At 42.8% G+C, this 19819-nt stretch overlaps 2 protein-coding genes across 6 annotated transcripts; one reads left to right on the top strand and one right to left on the bottom strand.

Annotated features, from left to right (window-relative positions):
- Nucleotides 1-981: 981 nt before the first annotated feature.
- On the bottom strand, nucleotides 982-3079 carry LOC129858433 (gastrula zinc finger protein XlCGF57.1-like). The gene is made up of 2 exons (XM_055927650.1): nucleotides 2784-3079; nucleotides 982-2496 (listed from the first exon to the last, which is right to left on the bottom strand). Exons 1-2 carry the CDS (start codon nucleotides 2971-2973, stop codon nucleotides 1244-1246), a joined length of 1443 nt encoding a protein of 480 aa, XP_055783625.1. The 5' UTR covers nucleotides 2974-3079; the 3' UTR covers nucleotides 982-1243.
- LOC129858432 (germ cell nuclear acidic protein-like) lies at nucleotides 3061-19319 on the top strand. 5 transcript variants are annotated; one of them, XM_055927649.1, is made up of 13 exons: nucleotides 3061-3212; nucleotides 3375-3487; nucleotides 3628-3805; nucleotides 4122-4188; nucleotides 5401-5450; nucleotides 6844-6907; nucleotides 6991-7070; nucleotides 7447-7839; nucleotides 9609-9774; nucleotides 10909-11059; nucleotides 11259-11394; nucleotides 12256-12460; nucleotides 18248-19319. In XM_055927649.1, the coding sequence occupies exons 2-13, from the start codon at nucleotides 3398-3400 to the stop codon at nucleotides 18477-18479; spliced, it is 1812 nt and encodes a 603-aa protein (XP_055783624.1). In that variant the 5' UTR covers nucleotides 3061-3212; nucleotides 3375-3397; the 3' UTR covers nucleotides 18480-19319. The 5 variants fall into 5 exon arrangements, with proteins under 5 accessions (XP_055783624.1, XP_055783620.1, XP_055783623.1 ...); XM_055927648.1 differs by having other exon boundaries at nucleotides 3062-3212; nucleotides 7015-7070; nucleotides 7447-7869; XM_055927646.1 differs by having other exon boundaries at nucleotides 3062-3212; nucleotides 6997-7070; nucleotides 7447-7869.
- Nucleotides 19320-19819: the final 500 nt, after the last annotated feature.

Raw genomic sequence — 19819 nt, 5'->3', positions numbered from 1 at the left:
GTCATCTGAATCAGGGTTAGTTTGGCAGCTGGGGTGAAAGAGAAGCGATTACGATAGAGGAAACCAAGTCTAGATTTAACCTTAGCCTGCAGCTTTGATATGTGCTGAGAGAAGGACAGTGCACCATCTAAGCATCCTCAAGCTCTAAACCCTCAGAGGTAGTAATCACACCTGTGGGGAAAGGGGCATTCTTCTTACCAAACCACATGATCTCTGTTTTGGAGGTGTTCAGAACAAGGCTAAGGGTAGAGAAAGCTTGTTGTACACTAAGAAAGCTTTGTTGTAGAGCGTTTATCACAAAATCCGTGGAGGGGCCAGCTGAGTATAAGACTGTATCATCTGCAAAAATAGCAGCATAACATTGCTTAGAATCAAGGGCAATGGTGACATCATTGGGGACCTTTAAGGTTGCAGTGACACATCCATAACCTGAGTGGAAACCAGATTGCATACCAGAGAGAATACTATAGACATCAAGAAAGCCAGTCAGTTGATTATTGGCAAGTTTTTTCAACACTTTTGATTAACAGGGCAAAATAGAAATAGGCCTATAACAGTTAGGATCAGCTTGATCTCCCCCTTTAAATAAAGGACGAATCATGGCTGCCATCCAAGCAATGGGAACCCCAGAAAGGAGACAGGTTTAAAAGGCTTGGTGATGATAGGGGCAACAACCTAAAAGAAGAAAGAGTCTAAACCATATGACCCAGATGTTTTTTTAGGGTCAAGTTTAAGGAGCTCCTTTAGCACCTCAGACTCAGTGACAGCCTGCAGGGAGAAACTTTGTAGCGGGGCAGAGGGAAAAGAGGGAGAAGCATCGGGGATAGTCGCATTAGAAGGGGTGGGAGATGAGAAAATGTTGGAAGGGCAAGGAGGCATGGCTGAGTCAAATAGGAATCCTGACTTAATGAAGTGGTGATTTAAAGAGCTCCTCCATGTTCTTACAAGAGCAGGAACTCTGATTGCTTTTTTTCATTTAACCTTTATTTATACAATAATTCACATGGAAACACAATTAGGTTTGCAAGAAAAAGAAACAAAACATTTTAACAGACATGCCCACATATACATAGTAGGGTTTTAGAAGTGATGAAAATATGATGTATAAAACTCCCACATGCTGAAGAAATGTAAGGAAAAGACACTTTTATCCGTCACGTAGAGCAGGGCACGGGATCGTGTCAGTTCTATATATTAGATTTTCTATCTGAAGGTTTTACTCTACTCAGGATTAACTCCATTGTCATATGTTCTCACTGTTGTGAACAGTCCTCATGTGTCTTTTACAATTTGCTTCATCAGTAAAGCATCTGCTACAATAGCTGCAACAATAGGATTTCTCCCCTCTGTGGATCTTTATATGTTTAGTCAGGTTTCCACGCTCAGTGAAGCATTTCCCACATTCTTGGCACTGATGAGGTTTCTCCCCTGTGTGAACTCTCATATGCCTGCTCAGGGTTCCACTTTCAGTGAAGCTTTTTCCACATGTTTTGCACTGATATGGTTTCTCCCCTCTGTGGATCATCATGTGATTGGACAGGGTATTTTTCTGTGTGAAGTATTTCCCACATTCTTTACACCTAAATGGTTTCTCCCCTGTATGAGTTCTCATATGATTTTTAAGGTGTACTTTCTGTGTGTAGCATTTACTACATTGAGTACACTGATATGGTTTCTCTCCTGTATGACTCCTAATATGTGTTTTAAGATCACCATTCTTAGAGAAACATTTGCCACAAACATGACAAGAAATGTTTTCTTCAGTATGAGTTTGTAGGTGACCTGTCATACTTTCTGTAGAACATAAGTATTTTCCACACACACCACACTGGCATTCCTTATGCTCTGTGTGTGTTTTTCGCACATGATAGATTAAAAAACCATTTGACAGAAAAGTCTTCCTACACACCTTGCAATAATGAGTAGTAACACTAGAAGATGTCAAACGGGGCAACATTGTGGCCGTCCTCTTTTCTCCTTTCTTTGTCTGTTTTCTCTTTGATTCGAGTGTCTTAGACCCTGATTGTAGTCCTCCACTCTCCACCTCATCATCACTTTTCCTGTTTTCACTCGACGCTGCAGAACAGTCTGGAGTTACTGCAGAGAGGGGCTGAGAGTCACTGGCTGGTTCTGATACTCTGTAATCCTCTCCATCAGGTTCTTTTTTGATCTCATCAATTGTGTAGGTGAGTAGAGAGTCCCTCTCTCTCTCTTCCACAGTTTGGGTTTGGTAAAGATGTGAGGGCTGAGATGGGTTCTCCTGATCACAGTCACTTTCCACACAGGGAGAAGTGAATATGAACTTTATGAGATCAGCCTCCCCCAGTCCGTGAAGCTGCTCTTCCTCCTGACTGGTCCTGAGTTCCTCCTGTTCCTCTTTAATCTGTGTGAGCTTTGGGTCCTCCTTAACCAGACTGGGGCTCCACTCCTCCTCACAGTGCTGCTGCTCAGGGGGAACCTCCTCTTCAGATATGGGGTGTGTGAGCTGGTGGGGATCTGATAAATGAAAAATAAGAAATATAAAGTTGCTGATAATTCAATAAATATTTTGTCTAAGTCTAAATGCATAGTTTTCTTCTGCAAATAAAAAATGTTAAAAAGCTAGCTAGCTGACTTGTTTATTGGTTTTGGTACAGATATAATATTGCTGTGGGATTCAACATTACAATTGCAGCTTTGCTTTTGTACTTGTAAATTTGCAATCGTGTATCTTAAGCTTCTATCTTGTCAAGTTGCCATATGATTGACGTGTGTTAATACAGTTGCAAGTCGTCAATGCAAACCTCTGTGTGACTTTATCTGTCGGGTGAAAACCAAATCCAACAGCCTTCGTAGACGATCATTCTCCTCCGTCGAACGGGAGATTTCTTCATGCAACTCTACTACTGTTGTCTCTATGGCTACGGATATATCTGTAGCAGCCGCCGTTAGTCGTTCAGTAACATACGAGTTCAGCAACTGTAGTTTAGACATTTTGAGCGGAATAAATTCTACAAAATCGTATTATTATTGTGAACAAAGCAACCATTTGTTTGACGTCGGCCTAGTTCCGCATCTAGCCACGTCATTACTACTCGTTTTCGCTTTGCCAATGACAACTTCCGGAAGAAGAAAAACACTTCCGGTGTGCAGTTTTGAATTTTCGTTGGTTGCTTTCAGTAGCTGTCCGAAACGTGGGCACAAAACAAAAGTTCTTATCATCATCTTCAAAGGTAACGTTATGTCACGATTCGCGAACATAAAAAAAATATGTATTGTTTGTATGCATTTCCCAAAGAGGGCTATAGAGTGGCAGAGCTACAATAGCTATCAGTGGTGGGTACGCTACCTGGGCATGTTGTGAGCAGATAATAGTTATATTGTCCCCCTTACAGAGAGATAGACAGAGAAAAGTACCATGGATGACGACAATCACAGATTATTTCAAAGAGTTTCACAGAAACTGGGCTGGTCAGAGAAGGGAGGGTTGGAAACAGCAGAAGAACAGGTATGTTGTTATCTTACTTAACTTGGTCACATTAATCAGAACTAGCAGTGATTATGTTATCAATTGCACACTATTCCATATGTAGTGCACTACATTTGACCTGGGTGCCATTTCAAACACATCCCATGTCTTCTTTACAGCTGATTAAGAGCATCAGTAAGACTCGGCGTCCGGCCACAGGCGATCACTTCTCCAGGGACCTTCCTCCCCGAGTCCGGCTACATCTGCCAGACAGTGAGGAAGAGGACCAGGTCTCCAAGGGCAACAGTTACAGGACCAAGGTGTTGATAGAGTCCAGCGATGATGATTTCGACCAGTGTAAGTGAGGGTCAGTGGGTTGCTTGTCTATTAGAATTTAAAGGGCCTGTTAGACATGTTCTCTGCTTCTATGCCGAGTGGCTCCTTGTTGCAATTTATATTAAACCTGGATTGATGTTTGATTGACTTGACCTACGACTGCTTTCTTTTTGTTCACCTGGAAGATACCTTTACACCTGGTCCAGAGCTGTATGAGCATTGGCCAACTCCTGATTATGGTTGTCATGGTGCCAAACATGTAGGTCTATGACATGATAGCCATGCATTGAAATACTGTAGTTGAATGAATGAATCACCATGTTCTTCTTGTCTGTAGTTCTTGTGGAGCAGGCTACACCCAAAGCTGCTTCTCGGAAACATTGCAGTGCTGCTAACAAAGTCAGGTAAGGTAGTGATTCGCCCAGCTAGTGCTGGCACAAATACTGTGTAACCAACGGTAATGGATGAAGGCTGTCGTGAAAATAAAATAACCTTCAAAAAAATGTGTTTGCCATGTAGTAAACAGCTCACTGAAGATGGGACGGCATTCGTGCGGTTTAGTACGTTTCAAAGATGGTGGATAAAAGAAAATAGTTCACTCAGAAAAAAAGTGGTCAGTTCCGGTCTGCTTAATGGTGTGTTTATCCCACAGACACCAATGAAATAGCAGTTGGGTCTGGTCTGCTTAGTTCATTGACTGTAATGTAACCAGAAAAAATGAGGGAGTGAGGTGTCTCGCTTCCTCTTCCGTCTCTGTCCGTTTCTGCTGTAACAATGTGATGAAACTTTTTTGTTCCTTGCTGAAACAAGCAAACAAGTCTTCGATTGCCTAGGCTATACCTCCCACAATGCAGCAGCAGCACACATAGAAATAGAATGAATAGAACATACTTGGAAAGTCTAACCTCTGGCAATTTGACTGGTAAACTCATGGGTACACTCAAAATGGCTGCCTGGTATTGTGATGCAATTTCCATGGTAATGTAGAATGTTCATTCAAATGATGTTAACTGATGTGGCTCAGGCAATGGAATGTCATTTTTGTAATGTCGGTTGACATGAATCAACAAATTACAGCACATATTTTACGTCCTGCTTTGTTCATATTTGTACACTCGCAATGGCTGCCAGTCCACCCATTATGCCATCATTGACTTGAATGGGGACACCCGTTCTATTAATTCAATTTCTATGGCAGCACATACAGTCAGGAGCAGAGGAGAGTAGAAAATGTAATATAAAAATGTTTATGTTATTATGGTGACCGCTGTCATTTGGCTGGCTAATTACAGTCATCCAAAATTCCATGACCGTCACAGCCCTACTTCCAGCCTATAGCCTTGTAGACTTCAGTCTCTATTCAGTCTGGATAACTGAAGCCTTACAGATTGCCCAATAGAAATCTAAATGTAATGTCTGATTGAGGAGACATATGCAGCGTTTACCGTGAACACAATACCCACTAACCTGGGAACGTTGTGTTTACATTTCAATCACGCTGTAATGCTGAACTTCCGCAATACAGATTGAATAGTGCCCTTAATTCCATTTCTCTATCTGGTCATTCAATTGGACAAAATGTGTTATTTTTTATTTTCTGATTCTCTCCCCTCTAGTGAACCTGTCCTTGTATTAAGCTCAGACAGTGACGACGGCTTTGAAAACTGTAAGTACCATACTGGTGCCTTGACTTCTGCATTAGTGAAGTCATGTTTTGTGTTGGGGTGAGGCTTTAGAATTCTTTATTGAAACAATGTTCTAAATCACTTCTGAATGGGTGTTTGTCATGTCTAATTTGGTGTATGTCATTTCTAAGTCAAACAACAGTATTGTTTATGACTGTCCAGGGCCCCGGTTTCCTAAATGCATCTCAAGGCTAAGTTCGTTGTTAGAACCTTCGTAGGAGCATCATTAAATCTCAACAGCTTTTTCCCGAAACCATCGTTACTAACGTCGTACTTGAAAAGGCTAATTATTTACCGGCTGCCCCAAACCACTCGTAGAACAGCAAAGTGCGTCGTTAGATTCATCACTTTATACACAGACGATCTCCGGTAAACATAGAATCAAGATGTGTATCAGTCTCTCTGTGACCGCCAATAACTTTACAACAAAGTTGACTACAAATACATAGTTGCCAATGTCTTTGCAATTGTTACAAACAAGCAAAGGATAAAAAGATTTGAAAACAAATCTTAAAATAAAAACCGAGATGACTGCATTAAAAGATGAATAGCCTACCTACAGTATAGACTATAGGCTTGTATATTTAAATGATATTGAAATCAATTTCATGTTAATTCAATTGTTTTATCTTGCTATTTGGATACTGTCTGTCATTTGTGCCTCTATATTCCATAATGTGTAGCCTAACATGCCAAATCTGTGAGTTAGTTTATTATTATCGCGTAATCGTTATAATAAGCCGCCTCAATATTTGCAGCCATAGATGATAATATCTCTTCAGGTGCTGATCTGTCATCAGTATTGTGAAATCATTCTAATGTTTAAGGTAAAATTTGAATGGTGATAGCTGATCCGAGAGCAGCATTGCTTTTCTTTTGATCCTATCAGTTTGACACTTTCCTCAACCACCAACTTGTGAACGTTCTCTCTGCGTGGTGTTCTGGGAAACATGTTACATCTTCGTCCGTTGTAGGAAAGAGGCATCATTACAACACTCGTAAGTTCCATCGCTACCGGGAAACGGGCCCAGGTCTCTTCGATGTCTCCTTACTCATGTCATTGTTCCCCATGATGAAATCGGGGAGGGGACTGTGGCTCGGTCTCCGTCCGTTCATACATTAGTCACACGCGATATCTCAGACAGCACTGGCCTGCTTTTGCAGAAACTCTGGTGAATGATGCGTGTTGTCATAGAGATACAGCATTTACATAATGACACTGATTGGCCCAAAACGGGAGCTTTAGTAATTAACAGAAATGTGTGAGTCACAGCAGAAGAGGAAGATGCGAAGCAAGAGGTATAACTGGCGCTGCAGCATCATGGGGGATGACATGTTTACTGTTCCCTTGTGTCTTCTCTGATGCCCCTGAAGTCCTGAGCCGTGTGAAAACTCCCAAGCCTAAGCCCAAGGAAGCGGAACGTGGCAGTGTAGACAGGTACAGTGGTTTCAACCTCCTACCATGACTATGGTCCCTATCGTGTGTTAAATACTCAGGTTTATCTCCTGTTTTGTCCTCAGCCTCAGAAACTTTATTGTCGACAGCTTTTCCTCCGACGATGACTTTGTCCTCAAGAAGAAAAAAACACCTACCTCCAAAGGTAACATTCTGTGTCCCTAATGGCAACCTATTCCCTATATAGGGCACTACTCTATTCAAAAGTAGTTGACTATATAGGCAATAGGGTGCTATTTGATACGCTACCATTAACTGTCAACATACATGCTTGTAATGAACTGAAATCTGTTTGAAAGAAGTTCTTCCTGCTCAGTTCAGAACTGTGGTGACGTCTCTTCTCATAGCCAGAGTTGAAGTAATTCCCAGGAAGCCTTGGTTATTTTGATATATTGTCACGGCTAGGGGGGGTTGTTAGGCCGACAGTGTTACCTACTCAACAGTCACTCTCTGTTTTGTTTAACTCATGGAGATATTATGATTCAGTCCCAACAACAGGTCACTGTGTCTGTCTTCTACAGGTACCTCTAACACCTCTAAGCCGTCATCCTCCCAGCTCCCAGTCAGAAGACCCCTGTCCCAGTGTGACTCCCCAGTTTTCCTCAGCGACAGTGAAGATGATGGTATCGTGATGAAGAGCACATGGAGGACGCGCCACCCTGTGCGCCAGCCGCCGACGTCTCGGACACACAAGGTCAAAGTTCCACAAAGTAACCAGGAGGACATCCTCTTTCCCTCGCCCTCCCCTCCTTCTCTGTCCTCTCCCAGCTCTCCGCCTCTCCACTCTTCCTCTTCCACCCCGGCCCCCCTTCCACAGCGAGCCCACTCAGCCCCGTCGAAGCTGGAGGACTCAGCCAGCTCAGAGGAGGAGTTCCTCAGCTTACTGGACAGAATTAAGAAGAACCACAAGACCGGTAACACCCCAACACCTAAACATGACACAGGTAACACCCCAACACCTAAACATGACACAGGTAACACCCCAACACCTAAACATGACACAGGCAACACCCCAACACCTAAACATAACACGGGTAACACCCCAACACCTAAACATGACACAGGCAACACCCCAACACCTAAACATGACACAGGTAACACCCCAACACCTAAACATGACACAGGTAACACCCCAACACCTAAACATGACACGGGTAACACCCCAACACCTAAACATGACACGGGTATCACCCCAACACCTAAACATGACACGGGTATCACCCCAACACCTAAACATGACACGGGTATCACCCCAACACCTAAACATGACACAGGCAACACCCCAACACCTAAACATGACACGGGTAACACCCCAACACCTAAACATGACACAGGCAACACCCCAACACCTAAACATGACACGGGTATCACCCCAACACCTAAACATGACACAGGCAACACCCCAACACCTAAACATGACACGGGTAACACCCCAACACCTAAACATGACACGGGTGACACCCCAACACCTAAACATGACACGGGTGACACCCCAACACGACACGGGTAACACCCCAACACCTAAACATGACATGGGCAACACCCCAACATGACATGGGCAACACCCCAACACGACACGGGCAACACCCCAACACCTAAACATGACACGGGTATCACCACAACACCTAAACATGACACAGGCAACACCCCAACACGACACGGGCAACACCCCAACACCTAAACATGACACGGGTATCACCCCAACACCTAAACATGACACGGGTATCACCCCAACACCTAAACATGACACGGGTAACACCCCAACACCTAAACATGACACGGGTAACACCCCAACACGACACGGGTAACACCCCAACACCTAAACATGACATGGGCAACACCCCAACATGACATGGGCAACACCCCAACACGACACGGGCAACACCCCAACACCTAAACATGACACAGGCAACAGTAAGTGGGGTTCCACATACCTAAAATAAAAAAGACTTGGATCAGAGAGGGTAACGTAACAAAGTAAATCTGGTATAATGGTATAATGCTCCCAAAGTGTTTAAATATAACTCCTATATTTCTTTTTTATTTATTTTTTATATTTTTTTATATATATTTTTTTTTACATTTTATCCCCTTTTCTCCCCAATTTTCGTGGTATCCAATCGCTAGTAATTACTATCTTGTCTCATCGCTACAACTCCCGTACGGGCTCGGGAGAGACGAAGGTCGAAAGCCATGCGTCCTCCGAGGCACAACCCAACCAAGCCCCACTGCTTCTTTAACACAGCGCGCCTCCAACCCGAAAGCCAGCCACACCAATGTGTCGGAGGAAACACTGTGCACCTGGCCCCCCTGGTCAGCGCGCACTGCGCCCAGCCCGCCACAGGAGTCGCTGGAGCGCGATGAGACAAGGAAATCCCTACCGGCCAAACCCTCCCTATCCCGGACGACGCTAGCCCAATTGTGCGTCGCCCCACGGACCTCCCGGTCGCGGCCGGCTGCGACAGAGCCTGGGGGCGAACCCAGAGACTCTGGTGGCGCAGTTAGCACTGCGATGCAGTGCCCTAGACCACTGGGCCACCCGGGAGGCCTAACTCCTATATTTCTGTTCAGACAGTGTCCACCCACAAGGCTTCTGCCAGCTGGGGTTTTTAATTGGTATTATTTTTTAATTTTTTTATGTATCATTTCATCTCATTGGCTGCATCCTCGTGTGTGAATCCAGGGCCCAATCAGAAGCCCCCCCTGTCAGCTCCACGGCCCAAAGCCTCGAAAGAGGCGTGCCCTCGGTCGGTAGGGAGAACACCATTGGATCTGAAGACTCCAGCGCGGCTACTTGTCACTAAACCCACAGAGACCAGACTCCAGACCAGCAGCCTTTCCTTCTCCAGGTAATATTAAGCAGGGCCTAGGGCTGTACCTCAATACTCTACTGAACAGGGCCTAGGGCTGTACCTCAATACTCTACTGAACAGGGCCTAGGGCTGTACCTCAATACTCTACTGAACAGGGCCTAGGGCTGTACCTCAATACTCTACTGAACAGGGCCTAGGGCTGTACCTCAATACTCTACTGAACAGGGCCTAGGGCTGTACCTCAATACTCTACTGAACAGGGCATGGGGCTGTACCTCAATACTCTACTGAACAGGGCCTAGGGCTGTACCTCAATACTCTACTGAACAGGGCCTAAGGCTGTACCTCAACACTCTACTGAACAGGGCCTAGGGCTGTACCTCAACACTCTACTGAACAGGGCCTAAGGCTGTACCTCAACACTCTACTGAACAGGGCCTAAGGCTGTACCTCAACACTCTACTGTACAAGGCCTAGGGGTGTACCTCAATACTCTACTAAACAGGGCCTAGGGCTGTACCTCAATACTCTACTAAACAGGGCCTAGGGGTGTACCTCAATACTCTACTGAACAGGGCCTAGGGCAGGGTGTACCTCAATACTCTACTGAACAAGGCCTAGGGCTGTACCTCAATACTCTACTGAACAGGGCCTAGGGGTGTACCTCAATACTCTACTAAACAGGGCCTAGTGCAGGGTGTACCTCAATACTCTACTGAACAGGGCCTAGTGCAGGGTGTACCTCAATACTCTACTGAACAGGGCCTAGGGGTGTACCTCAATACTCTACTGAACAGGGCCTAGGGCTGTACCTCAATACTCTACTGAACAGGGCCTAGTGCAGGGTGTACCTCAATACCCTACTGAACAGGGCCTAGGGCTGTACCTCAATACTCTACTGAACAGGGCCTAGTGCAGGGTGTACCTCAATACTCTACTGAACAGGGCCTAGGGCTGTACCTCAATACTCTACTGAACAGGCCCTAGTGCAGGGTGTACCTCAATAATCTACTGAACAGGACCTAGTGCAAGGTGTACCTCAATAATCTACTGAACAGGGCCTAGTGCAGGGTGTACCTCAATAATCTACTGAACAGGGCCTAGTGCAGGGTGTACCTCAATGTTTCTCTCCTCAGTGTGTCAGACTCCGGGGTGTGTTTCTCTCCTCAGTGTGTCAGCAGCAGGGTGTCAGACTCCGGGATGTTTCCTCCAGTCTCTGTCTGGACCAGGCTCCAGCTACAGCCGTAACTTCAAGCAGATCAAGGAGGAGCTCACCAGCAAACTGTATCACCTGTACAACACCAGCGTGTTCGACAGCAAGGTACGCACACACACACTTTAAGCATGCATAGGCTATACAGGTTTAAACACACAGGTTATAAGCCTACATATTCCTCCATATCACTTGGAGAGTGATGACGATGCCATATTATACGATGTTTTGCATTGACCTACACCATAACATCATGTGACCTGGGATTGTCTTGTATGTTTTACCTCTTCTTTCCTTTGTTCCCCAGCTGCCCAGTAACATGTCAGTGAGCTGGAATAACAAGATGAGGAAGACTGCTGGCTACTGCATCACAGGGCAGGAGAGAGGAGGAGGGAACCGATACGCCCGTATCCAGCTCTCTGAGAAAGTCTGTGACTCTGCAGGTAAGGCTTCACTGGTGGAAGAACTAATGACATGACATTAAATCTATCTTGTTATAACGTTGAAATTAGGTTCTGGTGAAAGTAATTTAAAGTCAAGCTTGAATTTGAACAGCTCGTGTCTGTATGATTAAACCTGTGTAAAAAGTATCCTGCTTTCTCTCCCACCTTCCCCCATTCTCACCCATCCTCCCTCTCCTCTCTCTCCCTCTCCCTCTCTCCTCTCTCTCCCACCTTCCCCCATTCTCACCCACCCTTCCTCTTCTCCCTCTCCCTCTCCTCTAACACCTTCCCCCATTCTCACCCACCCTTCCTCTTCTCTCTCTCCCTCTCCTCTAACACCTTCCCTCATTCTCACCCATCCTTCCTCTCCTCTCCTCTCTCTCCCACCCATCCTTCCTCTCCTCTCTCTCCCACTCCCTCTCCTCTCTCACCCATCCTTCCTCTCCTCTCTCTCCCACTCCCTCTCCTCTCTCTCCCACTCCCTCTCTCCTCTCTCACCCATCCTTCCTCTCCTCTCTCTCCCACTCCCTCTCCTCTCTCTCCCACTCCCTCTCCTCTCTCTCCCACTCCCTCTGTCTTCTCTCACCCACTCCCTCCCTCTCTCCTCTCTCTCCCACTCCCTCTCTCTTCTCACCCATCCTTCCTCTCCTACCCATCATTCCTCTCCTCTCTCACCCACCCATCCTTCCTCACCGCTCTCCCACTCCCTCTCTCTTCTCTCTAACACCTTCCCTCATTCTTACCCATCCTTCCTCTCCTCCTCTCTCTCCCACTCCCTCTCCTCTCTCTCCCTCTCTCTCCCATTCCCCATTTGCCTCTTCTTTTCTCTCCCGTGTTACTTTCCATCCTCCCTCTTGGCAGACCGCCTGCGAGACACGTTAGTCCATGAGATGTGCCACGCTGCCACCTGGTTGATCAACAGTGTGAGGGATGGGCACGGCCCCTTCTGGAAGCTGTATGCCCGCAAGGCCACGCTGGCACACCCCGAGCTGCCCATGGTCACCCGCTGCCACAGCTACGACATTAACTACAAGTACCAGTACCAGTGCAGCTGCTGCAAAAACACGTACAGTACCAGTCAAAAGTTTCATTTCAGGGTTGTTCTTTATTTTACTATTTTCTACATTGTAGAATAATAGTGAAGACATCAAAACTATAAAATGACACATATTGAATCATGTTGTAACCAAACAAAAAAGTGTTAAACAAATCAAAATATATCATTTTTTTAGATTCTTGAAAGTAGCCACCCTTTGCCTTGATGACAGCTTTGCACACTCTTGGCATTCTCTCAACCAGCTTTGAGGTAGTCACCTGGAATGCATTTCAATTCATTTCAATTAACAGATATGCCATGTTAAGTTCATTTGTGTTTGAGCCAATCAGTTGTGTTGTGACAAGGTAGGGGTGGTATACAGAAGATAGCCCTATTTGGTAAAATACCAAGTCCATATTATGGCAAGAACAGCTCAAATTAGCAAAGAGGAACAACAGTCCATTATTACTTTAAGACATGAAGGTCAGTCAATCCGGAAAATTTCAAGAACTTTGAAAGTTTCTTCAAGTGCAGTCGCAAAAACCATCAAGCGCTATGATGACACTGGCTCTCATGAGGACTGCCACAGGAAAGGAAGACCCACAGTTACCTCTGCTGCAGAGGATAAGTTCATTAGAGTTACCTCTGCTGCAGAGGATAAGTTCATTAGAGTTAACTGCACCTCAGATTGCAGCCCAAATAAATGTATCACAGAGTTCAAGTAACAGACACATCTCAACATCAACTGTTTAGAGGAGACTGTGTGAATCAGGCCTTCATGGTCGAATTACTGCAAAGAAACCACTACTAAAGGACACCAACAATAAGAAGAGACTTGCTTGATGGCTAAACTCTTAAACCTATCGATGGCTAAACTCTTAAACCTATCGATGGCTAAACTCTTAAACCTATCGATGGCTAAACTCTTAAACCTATCGATGGCTAAACTCTTAAACCTATCGATGGCTAAACTCTTAAACCTAATCGATGGCTAAACTCTTAAACCTATCGATGGCTAAACTCTTAAACCTATCGATGGCTAAACTCTTAAACCTAATCGATGGCTAAACTCTTAAACCTATCGATGGCTAAACTCTTAAACCTAATCGATGGCTAAACTCTTAAACCTATCGATGGCTAAACTCTTAAACCTATCGATGGCTAAACTCTTAAACCTATCGATGGCTAAACTCTTAAACCTATCGATGGCTAAACTCTTAACCTGTTTGGGCTGCAAGCTGAATATTGAAAAAACTGGAAAATGTGTGCACATTTTCAAACGGCCTCCTAAGAAACTTTTTATTTTCCAATATGCATATATTTACTACTGTTGGATAGATAACAGTCTATAGTTTCTAAAAAGGTTTGAATTGTTTCTCTAAGTCGAACAGAAATATTTTTACAGCCATTTTCCCAGCCGAATTGAGATTTCCAAAATGCGATGTGTCTCTTTAAGACCTTCTCTATAAAAGGCCCTTTGACTTGGGACCATAGGAACATGTCACAAGCCTTCGTCAGACTGTAATGCGGAAGTGAGAATTGAAAGGAGTCGAATATCTCGTCCATGGACTGAATAACACACCTTCTTGTGAGACCTGCGCAGTTAAAAAAAAATTCCGGGCGCGAAGCATAATTTGGTCTCGGCTTCTGGAACAAGGTAGATAACGGTGAATATGATGTCTGACTACGATATTATTTGATACATGTCACAAAATAATCCTAAAGTATGTTTTTTCAATATACTTTAATTATATTATTGCAATTTATTCGGGACTTTAGATGTGATATGACGGAAGAATTTTTTGAAGAAACGCTGTGTAGCGCCGCAATGCTATTGTGCTTGCTAACCAAAGAGGGAAATAATTCCTTCTGGAACCCAACTAAAGACTCTACTGGACATTGGACCCCGTTACAACATTCTGATGGAATATCAACAAAGATAAGACCCAATTTGGGATGCTTTTTCATATATCTGTTGAGCTGTGCTGTGCTAAGTGGGCTAACTGTGCTAGGCTAGCGCTTGACCAATGCTAGTGCTGACTTATGCTAGCTTATGTTGTTAGCTAATATAACGATATATTGTGTTTTCGCTGTAAAACACTTCAAAAATCGGAAATGTTGGCTTTATTCACACGATATCTGTCTTTCATTAGCTATCCACCATATGTTTTTCTGAAATGTTTTATGAGGTGTAATTAGTAGCCGACGTTGGTGTATGTATTTTCTCTGGCTACTCCCGTCTGGATTCAGACTCTAGCTATGTGTTAGCATTTTTGGGTAGCATCAATGTAAAACTGATTTATAGCTAAAATATGCACTTTTTATGAACAAAACATAGATTTATTGTGTAACATGTTATATGACTGTCATCTGAGGTAGTTTTTTCTGGGCTCTTTAGGTTGGTTTTAGTTTATTTCGGTTGGCTTGTGCATGCTACTTGAATCATAATTCATACTTCATAATCATATCCATACGTGTCTGTCCACTTTTGTATTTGGTGGTGAGCTAACATAAATATATGTGGTGTTTTCTCTGTAAAACATTTAAAAAATCGGACATGTTGGCTGGATTGACAAGATGTTTATCTTTCAAATGCTGTATTGGACTTGTTAATGTGTAAAAGTTAAATATTTAAAAAAAAATAGATTTTGAATTTCGCGCCCTGCAGCTGTTGTCATTTTCGTCCGATTTCGGGCTTGCAGCCCAAACAGGTTTTAAACCTATCGATGGCTAAACTCTTAAACCTATCGATGGCTAAACTCTTTTTTTTTTTTTTTTTTTTTTTGGGGGGGGTGGATCAGCTTAATATTGCGGAAAGAATGTTGCTTCCAATGTAATTGTCTGCATCATTTCCAATCCCCCATATTTTTTGGGGTAAATATATATATCCATTCACGTATTTATACATATACACATATATACATACACATACCTACATAGACATACATACTTTTTTAAAGAGTATACCTTTATTATTATTCCCCGCAAACCCTACCACCGATCCCCCAATTGGAGTAAACTGATAAACATTTCTGTTTTTACCTTCAATTTATACATCTTATACACATTTTACAGACACACTCTACTTTATAATAGTTCTCTCTTGTTTGTTCTTAGTCCTTCCTCTATTTCTGTTGTCCATCCAGTTTGATTTCCACTTGTAACTGTGCTATTTCACAATAGCTCCGCACCTATACACATTTCACAGATCCCGTATGCCCTACATTGTTTATCTTGTTATTAGTCCCACCCTTCAGCTCCACTCAACCTTTCCCATCTATCTTCCAACATCATCCATTTCGGATTTTTATTTGCCATATATTTTTCAACTGTGCTGTGATGCTTCACAAAAGATTTGAATCTTCCTATTCTCATAGCTTCCACGGATTGTAAATTAAAAATAAACATTTTTGCTAAAATAATTATTATATTATTGATTGATTGACTATGGCTTTTCAAATCCCCCAGTATTGCTATCTGTAGCGTTAGTTCTACGCAAATGTTGCAATTCTTCACCCATTCCTGGACCTGTGACCAAAAACGAGCTACATGCGGACAATACCAAAATAAATGGTCTAATGACTCTGCCTCCTCACAGCAGAATCTACAGAGCTGGGAAGATTGTATCCCCCATATATATAACATTCTATTAGTTGCAAGAATTTTGTACAGTAATTTATATTGAAAAATGTGAAGTTTTGAATCCGGCGTTGTTTTGCGTATCAATTCATAAACCATGTGCCATGGAATGGGTACATCGAAAATCTCTTCCCAACTATTTTGCAATTTATATGGCACAGCTGTAAGTTTTTTGGTCCTTAAATGAAATTGGTATATGTTTTTATTTCACACTTTTCTTTAACCATTTATGTTCTTTAATATAAGGCCGACATACAAGTTCCTTACTATTACTCCACCAGTCCTATTTATGATATCATTCACAAAAATTATACATTTTTTAAACATTTCTTCGATAAATACAGTTTTTTTATCAATTACTATATTTGAATTTAACCTGTTTGGGGTGCAAGCCCGACCTCGGACCAAAAATGACAACAGCTGCAGAGCGCGAAATTCAAAATCTATTTTTTAAAAATATTTAACTTTTACACATTAACAAGTCCAATACAGCATTTGAAAGATAAACATCTTGTCAATCCAGCCAACATGTCCGATTTTTTAAATGTTTTACAGAGAAAACACCACATATATTTATGTTAGCTCACCACCAAATACAAAAGTGGACAGACACGTATGAATTATGATTATGAAGTATGAATTATGATTGAAGTAGCATGCACAACCAACCGAAATAAACTAAAACCAACCTAAAGAGCCCAGAAAAAACGACCTGAGATGACAGTCATATAACATGTTACACAATAAATCTATGTTTTGTTCATAAAAAGTGCATATTTTAGCTATAAATCTGTTTTACATTGATGCTACCCAAAAATGCTAACACATAGCTAGAGTCTGAATCCAGCCGGGAGTAGCCAGAGAAAATACATACACCAACGTCGGCTACTAATTACACCTCATAAAACATTTCAGAAAAACATATGGTGGATAACTAATGAAAGACAGATATCTTGTGAATACAGACAACATTTCCGATTTTTGAAGTGTTTTACAGCGAAAACACAATATATCGTTATATTAGCTAACATCATAAGCTAGCATAAGGCAGCATTGATTCTAGTCAAGCGCTAGCCTAGCATAGTTAGCAGCGTTAGCATTCAACAGTTCGACATATATATGAAAAAGCATCCCAAATTGGGTCTTATCTTTCTTGGTACTCCATCAGAATGTTGTAACGGGGTCCAATGTCCAGTAGAGTCTTTAGTTGGGTTCCAGAACGAAGGATTCCCCTCTTTGGTTAGCTAGCACGGTAGCATTGCTGCGCCAGAAAGCGTTTCTTCAAAAAATTCTTCCGTCGTTTCACATCTAAAGTCCAGAATAAATTGCAATAATATAATTAAAGTATATTGAAAAAACAACCTTTAGGATGATTTTGTGACATGTAGCAAATAATATCGTAGTCAGGCATCATATTCAAAGTTACCTACCTTGTTCCAGAAGCCGAGATCAAATTATCCTTCGCGCCCGGATTTTTATTTTAACTGCGCATGTCTCACAAGAAGTTCTGTTATTCAGTCCAGGGACGAGATATTCGACCCCTTTCAATTCTCACTTCCGCATTACAGTCTAAGGTACGCCTCTGACGTGTCCCTATGGTCCTAAGTCAAATGGCCTTTTATAGAGAAGGTCTTAAAGAGACACATCGCATTTTGGGAAACTCAATTCGGCTGGGAAAATGGCTGTAAAAATATTTCTGTTCGACTTAGAGAAACAATTCAAACCTTTTTAGAAACTACAGACTGTTATCTATCCAACAGTAGTAAATATATGCATATTGGAAAATAAAAAGTTTCTTAGGAGGCCGTTTGAAAATGTGCACACATTTTCCAGTTTTTTCAATATTCAGCGTGCAGCCATAACAGGTTTTTAACCACAAGATTTGTTGTACTATTTGTTCCGTCCTTTCAGGTGGATTAAACTGAAATTGCAACCAACTTTCTAAGGCTTGTTTAAAAAATAAAGATATTTTGGAAATTATTTCCTTTTCAAGCAACCGAAAGTGAGCAGGTGTAATCTGAATAAAGGGAAAAAGGCCCTTCTTGAACATAGGATGAGACATTCGTACCAATCTACTAGAGAACCAGTTTGGATTTAAGTATAACTTTTGTATGACTGATGGCTAAACTCTTAAACCTATCGATGGCTAAACTGTTCTCTTCTTCCTGCCCTCTGTAGACTCGGCCGCCACTCTAAGTCTCTGGACACCCAGAGGTTTGTGTGTGCCCTCTGTACGGGTCCGCTGGTCCTGCTCAACCCCGCCAAGCCCCGGGCGCCCACGGCCTTCGCCAACTTCGTCAAGGAGAACTATGGCAGTGTTCGCCAAAACCTGGTGGGTCAGAGCCACGGTGAGGTAATGAGGAAACTCAGTGTTGACTTTGCCACCAAGACCAAACTCGGCCAGAACTGAGAGGGAGAGAGAGAGAGAGATCAGCTGTCCCTATATTTCACTAACTGTATCCTTGGCTTGAAGATTTTCACTGGTCTCACATGATTTGATAGGTGTGAAAGAGGTGGAATCATTCTGAGGCAGTTGGAGGGCGTGGTTACAAGGACCTGGATTAGCCCTACACTGCGCTTCTCTCGGACTATAAAGCACTCAGGATATGAATAATGAGACGTGTTTTTTGTTCAGGAGTAGCCGTAACAGCCCTCGCCGAACATGCATTCTTCTGTTAATTCCTTGACCGTTTCCACTGCTCTGATTTGAAGCAATGATGGGATCCTTCTCTTTCAACCATCCTAATGTGTAAGATGAGTGGGATCTTCAAGTTGATAGGTCTGTCTTAAATACCTCTGTGTTTATATCAGGTTTTCAGAGGCAGCTATGGTGAGTCTGTCATTCCTTACCTCTGTAACTGGAGTCTCACCGTTACAGTGAAGTGAGCCAAGAGACACACTGAACAGTGACTAAAGACAACGTGAATCAGTCGTATATTGTTGTGTCAAGCCTGCCTGTGACATGGTTTCATACCATTCAAATATCATTTTTGGGGGGCTTTAGAGATGGTGACAAACTGTTTTGAATTACTTGAAATTTTAAATCAGTGAACATTATTGTAATATATTTTCAGGTTTATTTTTGTTCCATGAAATTTTCCTCAGTGCATAACAGGCAGATGTGGCAACTTATCATTCATGTGAGGGAAATATATGTACAATTTTTTTTACGTTTGTCTTAATATTTGTGTTTTTTTCCATGTTTTGTTGATGACAATGTTACTTTTTTAAATAAAGATTTGATGTTGTACATGTTAGTGTCAACTCTGCAATATTAACATATCTGTTGATACCCCATCATATCTGGTCCAGGGCCAGAGCCGTGCTGAGGAGAAGATCCACCTGGAGGAGAAGGGGGGGGAGGAGGGGGGAAGAAGAATAGAGATAACATCAGGTTAACGATTTCTTTCATAAATGTTGGGCAGCTCAACAGGGCACTACCTATTGAGTCAAGGCTAGAGAAGAGTATTTACATACAATATACTGTACATGCAATATATACACTACATGGTCAGAATTAGTGGATTCGGGTATTTCAGCATCCCCCGTTGTTGACAGGTGTATCGAGCACACAGCCATGAAATCTACATAGACAAATATTGGCAGTAGAATGGCCTTACTGAAGAGCTCAGTGACGTTCAACATGCAGGGCCAGGGTAACACCGTCATAGGATGCCACCTTTCCAACAAGTCAGTTTGTTGTCAACTGTAAGTGCTGTAAGTGTAAGTGCTGTTATTAAGAAGTTGAAA

The sequence above is a fragment of the Salvelinus fontinalis genome, chromosome 6, assembly GCF_029448725.1.
Source record: "Salvelinus fontinalis isolate EN_2023a chromosome 6, ASM2944872v1, whole genome shotgun sequence".
NCBI classification, from domain to species: Eukaryota; Metazoa; Chordata; class Actinopteri; order Salmoniformes; family Salmonidae; genus Salvelinus; species Salvelinus fontinalis.
The sequence above is the reverse complement of the archived record's forward strand: the minus strand, read 5'-3'. Positions and strand labels throughout refer to the sequence as shown.